Source organism: Nelusetta ayraudi, unplaced genomic scaffold (genome assembly GCF_046127955.1).
Source record: "Nelusetta ayraudi isolate G7.1 ecotype Tasmania unplaced genomic scaffold, CSIRO-AGI_Nayr_v1 ptg000146l, whole genome shotgun sequence".
Classification (NCBI taxonomy): domain Eukaryota; kingdom Metazoa; phylum Chordata; class Actinopteri; order Tetraodontiformes; family Monacanthidae; genus Nelusetta; species Nelusetta ayraudi.
Window position 1 is genome coordinate 1,727,501 of NW_027466196.1, and position 6,508 is coordinate 1,734,008.

Sequence of the window (6,508 nt, forward strand, 5' to 3'; positions counted from 1 at the left end):
GCTCGGCCGTGTACCTGTTCTGGAAGGTGATCTGCTCCACCTGCAGGGGGCGCCGCACACAGCGGGGTCAGCTCATCCTGCGCTGGGATTGGTCCAGGCCAGGTTTCTAGAATCTGACCTCTGACCCCTGACCTCTGACCCCCACACACACAGCCTGCAGCCCTTGAAGCTCAGCGGCACTAACGAGCTGCTAACTATTAACTAGGTCAGTGTGTGTGTGTGTGTGTGTGTGTGTGTGTGTGTGTGTTGGATCTAGTCAGAGCCTCCAGGACAGCAGTGATGTGGAGCAAAGCAGATGCAGCACTGCCCTCTGATGGACAAAGATGGAATCACATCAGGAAAAAGGTGTGTGTAGTGCAACCAAGTAGTGTATTGTAGTGTAGTATTGTGTAGCGGTGTAGTGGTGTAGTAGTGTAATGGTGTAGTGCAGTGTAGTGGTGTAGTAGTGTACTGGTGTAGTAGTGTAGTGGTGTAGTAGTGTACTAGTGTAGTGGTGTAGTATTGTGTAGTAGTGTAGTAGTGTAGTGGTGTAGTGGTGTAGTATTGTGTAGCAATGTAGCGGTGTAGCAGTAGCAGTGTAGCGGTGTAGTCCTCCACCTACATTGAGGGTCTGGCCGAAGGGCAGGCTGATGTCCAGCACGCACACTCCAGACTGCTCCTGCTCCTCAGTGGCGCCCCCTATGTGCAGGTAGACAGCTGGTTTGACGCTGCAGCTGACGGGTGCGGCTCTCGCATGGCCCCGCCCACTCATCATCAGCAGACAGCTGGTCCCGCTGCCTGACAGGAAGAGCTGGACTGAGGTCAAAGGTCAAGACCAGGCATCAGTCCCAGCGTGACAACACAACACAACACAACACAACACAACACTGATGTTCCACTGTTCTTTCATCACAGTGCTTTATTCCAGCTGTTAGTCAGCTGACATGTTCAGCGATCTTCATCAGAGTCACATGATGCCCGCGTGACTCGTGTGTAACAGCTGATGTTCCTGATGAAGATCCCTCAACATGTCAGCTGACTAACAGCTGGAATAAAGCACTGTGGTAGGAGAAGAGTGGAGAACCACTCAGTGGAAGCTGAGGACACAACGCTACACAACACCACAGCAGTTATTGACACACTAAATATTTATGATGATGATGATGACGAAGGTGATGAAGGTGATGACACACACACACACACACACACACACACACACAGTGATACCCAGACAGTCACACACTCGACACACTCACTGTGACGTCAGACAGTGTCATCGTTTATGATGCAGCTCGCACGGTGTGTGTGTGTGTGTGTGTGTGTGTGTGTGTTGTGTGTTTCAGCACTGGACAGCGACATCAGTGCTGAAACACACGCGCGTCAGACAGGAAAGACAACCTGCGGGCCAACTTCACAAGTAGTTCGACAGACAGACAGACAGACAGACGCGCGCGCGCGCACACACACACACACACACACACACACACACACTGTGTGACTGACCTGCAGTGATGAGCAGCTCCTTCAGCACAGCAGCTAACCGCTAGCAGCTAACAGCTAGCCAGTTAACAGCTAGCCAGCTGCGGAGCGACCGGAAGTGTCCGCGGGGAGGCTGAGTGGGAGGAGAGGCTACTTTCGGGACAGCGAGTTGCGTCTCTGCCGCAGGGGATGATGGGAAGCGGCTGGCTCACGATGTTGGACTGCAGCAGAAACAGACGGTTTACCTGCACTTCCGGTCCGTTACCATGGCGACCAGGAGCGTCTTAAAGGGCCAGCAGGTGGTCGGCAGCTCCTTCAACACAGTCACACTGCTGATGGCTGGAGTGATTTCTTCTCACCCATCAACAACAGCGTGTTGCACTCGAGTCACGTGATGTACAGCGGTCATCTCTACACCTTTGTTTTAAATAAAGTTAGCAGAATGTGATTGGCCTCCGGGGGGCAGCACAGAGTCAGACAGCGTCTCACAGCAGAGCTCCTCTCGACACACTGAGGTCTTCAAAGAGGTTTCTGATTGACAGCTTCATTTATTCTGTTGAACACTGGAAGGTGTGATGCTTTGATTGATTGATGCTTTGATTGATTGATTGATTGATGGATTTTATTGGATGCAATGTTTTGATTTGACTTGGATGACATTTTATTTCCTGCTCTTCTCCTCAGCTGTCATGACACTGAACAGCCAGCAGAGGTCAGTCTTTCTCTATTGATCAACCATCGAACTGCTGTGTGTGAGACACTGTGTGTCTGTCTGTGTGAGTGTTGTGTAGTTTGTCTCCGCTCCCAGTGGCTCACCGTCAGGGGCCGTGATGTCACCAGGAAGGGGGCGTGGTCCGCGTGTGTCCCTTTTCATCAGGAAATCACATGACGTTCAGCCAACCTAATCAATCCATCAATCAAACAATCAATGGCGATCAATCTCCAAAGCACAAACTGAAGCAGGGGAGACGACTTCCTGCCGCTGCTGCTCTTCTTCTTCTCTCGCTGGCTTCGTTTTGCAAACATCAGTGTGAAATCCAACGCTAATGTCTTTCATTTGACATCGGGGGTGTGGCTAGCTAAGCTAGTTAGCTGGGCCAATGAGCGATCAGCTTTGGTAGTGTTGGGAATGTTGGGAATTTGGCAACAACTAGAATCAATAATCAGTCATTGAACACATGGCGTGGAGGAAGACTTCCCGTTTGTGTTGAATAATAACAATAATAATAATAATAATAATAATAATGATAATAATGAGAGGAGACATTAAAAAATGCAATGCTGTTTTTATTCTTTTCTCTTCCCATCGTCTTGAAGAAGAAACAAAGAGGAAGAGGAGGAGGAGGAGTTGGAGGAAGAGGAGGAGGAGGAGGAGGAAGAAGAAGAAAATGAGTCAAACACGACGAGAACAACAAAGTTCTTTGACTTGATTTTAATTTCCTTTCACTTTCTCTTTTCTTTTGAAAGGGTTTTTTGTTTTTGTCTCCTGGATGTTGAAGAGCTGCAACTTCATAGAAAAATATTATTTTACACAGAATAGAACTTTACACCATTTGCAAAAAAAACAAACAACGACAAATCCAAACAGAACAATACCGCCGACGCGTTAACACGTATGAGGTGATTGGCTGAGCCCGGTCCACAACCGCAGCAGCACCCCGCAGCAAACACCGGGTTAACGCCACCCTACTGTCGAGGATGACATCATCGCACACCTCAGGCTTTCTGCGGTTGTGGATTTGGCTGGAGGTTGACCTTTGACCCAGGACTGCATAGGGGAGCATGAATCATCACAGACAGTAGAAACCCAAAAGGGGGGGGGGCAGGAGGGGGGAGGGAGTTGGAGAGGGAGGGGGGGAGGAAGCTTCACTCCTCTTTTTTTCTTTCACAACAAAACAGTTTTTTTTTCCCAGCTGTTTTTTGGCCTCTTTGACATCAAGTAAGAAAACACACACACACACACACACACACACACACACACAGTCACAGAAACACTGACAGTCGCACAACAGTCAGTGCACACTCCACAGTTGTGCGTTGTGGCGGTTTATTGTCGTACCGCCGCTCATTGTTCTTTTGTTTTTCACCAGCAGGGAGGCGGAGCCACAGCCAAGTCTGTCTCACACACACACACACACACACACACACACACACACACACACACACACACACACACACACAGGTGTTCCCGCTCATTGACGTAACGGTGGAAAAAGCGCAAAAGACAAAACATTTGCCTCTTGTTGTTGTTGTTTTTCCTGCTGTTTCGTCCTTCACTCCCTCACTCTCTCACTCTGTGACTCCTTCACTCTCTCACTCCCTCACTCTCTCACTCTGTGACTCCCTCACTCTCTCACTCTGTGACTCCTTCACTCCCTCACTCTCTCATCCTCTCACTCTGTGACTCTCATCTTTTTTTCCGCTCTTGTGCTTCAGCTCGGCAGGATTATTATTGTATTTGTCCGTTTGACTGGCGAAACCAAACGGATGTCACATGACCCACTGCTGACTTTGTAAATGAGGCGCATATTGACGCATATGTGTGTGTGTGTGTGTGTGTGTGTGTGTGTGTGTGTGTGTGTGTGTGTGTGTGTGTAGGTTGCTCCAAATCCTGTTTACCAGAGGCATTTCTAGCCATTCATCCTGGCTCCTACTTATACATATATATATATACATATATATGTATATAAATATATATATATATATATATATATATATATATATATATATATATATATATTTGTGTATATGTGTATGTGTATATGAGTATGTGCCCTGTGCAACCGCAGAGGAGGCGTCTGACCTCGAAACGCCTCTGCTGTGAACTTTTCAACACGGCGCCACGACATCATCGCCCGGTTTCTGGCCCCTCCCTCACCTGCCACACCAGAAGGGGGCGGAGTCAACACCCGCTTCCTCCACCTGGTGAGACCCCACCTCTGAGAAAAGGTTTTTCACATTACGGTTTCTTTTTTTTCAATGACAAAAAAAAGCCAAAATTCTGAAATTTTGATAAAGTACAAGTGTGTGGTTTTTTTTAACCGTGTTTCCACTGCAGGGGGGCAGGGCTTTGTAATTACTTGAGGTGAAAGGTCACCTGGAAGGAAGACAGATGCTCTCATCACATGGACGGTGAAGGCACGATAGTTGGAGTCCCGCACGCCGGATCGTGGAGCCGTCGGAGGCTCCGCCCACTCGTCACAGCGGAAACACTTCTGAGCCGTTGCTTGTGGGGGGTTCCAGTGTGGAGCCGTCGGAGGCTCCGCCCACTCGTCACAGCGGAAACACTTCTGAGCCGTTGCTTGTGAGGGGTTTCCCACGACACCGCTGTTCTTCAGTCAATGTGCTGCTTGAAGTTCAAGGGTCTCCGGTTGGACGGCAGCTGCTGCGTCTGCAGTGACAGTGTGAGGCCACTGGGGGGCCTCGCATGTTGTAAACTTGGTCAATACAAAACAAATGTGAAGAGAACAAAATCCATCGAACCCTCGCAGCAACCAGCAGAAGATGCACTGCACTGTCTCACTGTCAACATCACAGAGGCACCACAACTACACAATCACCAGGGTGGTGTAGTTCTTCTCCTGGGCGGAGCTCAGTGTAGTTCTTCTTGTGGGCGGAGCTCAAGTGAAGGACTACACAATCACCAGGGTGGTGTAGTTCTTCTTGTGGGCGGAGCTCAAGTGAAGGACTACACAATCACCAGGGTGGTGTAGTTCTTCTTGTGGGCGGAGCTCAGGCAGACTGAGGGCTCACAAGTCAAAGCACCCCTGGACTGGAACGACTGTGGAGTTCTGCAGGAACGCTAACGCTAACGCTAACGCTAACGCTAACACTAACGCGGAGCTATGCTGCTAACTAGCCAAAGCAAACGCAGCATCCTGACCAATCACAAGGTGTCCTGCAGATGGCGCTCTGTTCTTGGGTTCGGACAAAGCTGAGCCAGTTCCCCTCTGAGCCAAGCAGCAGCAGTGGTTCCGTGTTCAGGACTCTTTGAGGTGCTGCACAGAGCGTTCAGGACTTCTGCGTTCATTGGAAATTTGACTTGGTAAGATTTAAAAAACTTCAATTAAAAATGTAAAGGTGCTTTTTGTCGCCCTGGCGGTTCACAGTGTAACTGGAAAAGTCTGTGTGGCTGTGAGGAGGACCGGGACCATCAGGCAACTGCAGGTCTCCACCAGCCTCCCTCACCCCAGCTCTTCACCCCAGCTCTTCAGTCCAGCTGTTGCGGTGACATCTTCATTTGGACCCGGCCATTCTAGGCGAAAACTTCCTGTGGTGCACCACTGCCAACCTTGGGATCAGGTTCAGACCTCTCCAGACCACACCAGGGACCAGGTCAGGACCAGGGAGCAGGTCAGGACCAGGGAGCAGGGAGCAGGGAGCAGGGAGCAGGTCAGGACCAGGGACCAGGGACCAGGGACCAGGTCAGGACCTCTCCAGACCACACCAGGGACCAGGTCAGGAGCAGGGAGCAGGTCAGGACCAGGGATCAGGTCAGGACCAGGGAGCTGGGAGCAGGTCAGGACCAGGGATCAGGTCAGGAGCAGGGAGCAGGGAGCAGGGAGCAGGGACCAGGTCAGGACCTCTCCAGGCCACACCAGACTGGTGCTTCTCACAGATGACAGGGTTAGGGTTCCAGGTGGAGGTGAAACCAAGCCTGCAGTCCAGCAGGTCCAGCAGGTCCAGCAAAGTCTCCTCGGCGATGCTTCCACAGTCCAGTCTTCCAGAACCTTGTGACCGCCGGACAGCGACTGAGGATCCGGCGCCGGGTCGGTGGACGCTGGGTCGTCTTGCTCCTGTGGTGTGGTCCAGTGCTGCGGTATAGAACAGAAGGTGGATCCACCTGTTCTGTTTTTTGTCTCTGGCCACTCAGCGGTGGCGCCGCCCCCTCAACCTGGGCGGGGGGGCAAAAACTGCAAACGCATGCAAGTTCCAGTTTGACAAATGTTTCAAGTCTTTTGTCCATGGGTGGGGGGAGGGGGGTGGGGGTTATTGCCAGTGGGTGGGGCGGTCCGCTCCGGACCCAGTCGTGGTTGGTTTGCTGGTCCCG

The 6,508-nt window shown here is 51.0% G+C and overlaps 1 protein-coding gene across 2 annotated transcripts in view; it reads right to left on the reverse strand.

Moving 5' to 3' along the window:
- Positions 1-1,684, reverse strand: part of nicn1 (nicolin 1) — a 3,526-nt gene extending 1,842 nt beyond the window's left edge. The window contains exons 1-3 of one of the 2 annotated variants that reach the window (XM_076013371.1): positions 1,483-1,684; positions 602-777; positions 1-40 (exon numbers count right to left, since the gene is read on the reverse strand). The exon at positions 1-40 is cut by the window's left edge and continues 134 nt beyond it. In XM_076013371.1, coding sequence (XP_075869486.1) covers positions 1-40; positions 602-754 — 193 coding nt within the window. In that variant the 5' untranslated portion in view covers positions 755-777; positions 1,483-1,684. Of the gene's footprint in view, positions 41-601; positions 796-1,482 lie in introns of both variants that reach the window. The other variant, XM_076013372.1, reaches the window with a different exon arrangement.
- Positions 1,685-6,508: the final 4,824 nt, after the last annotated feature.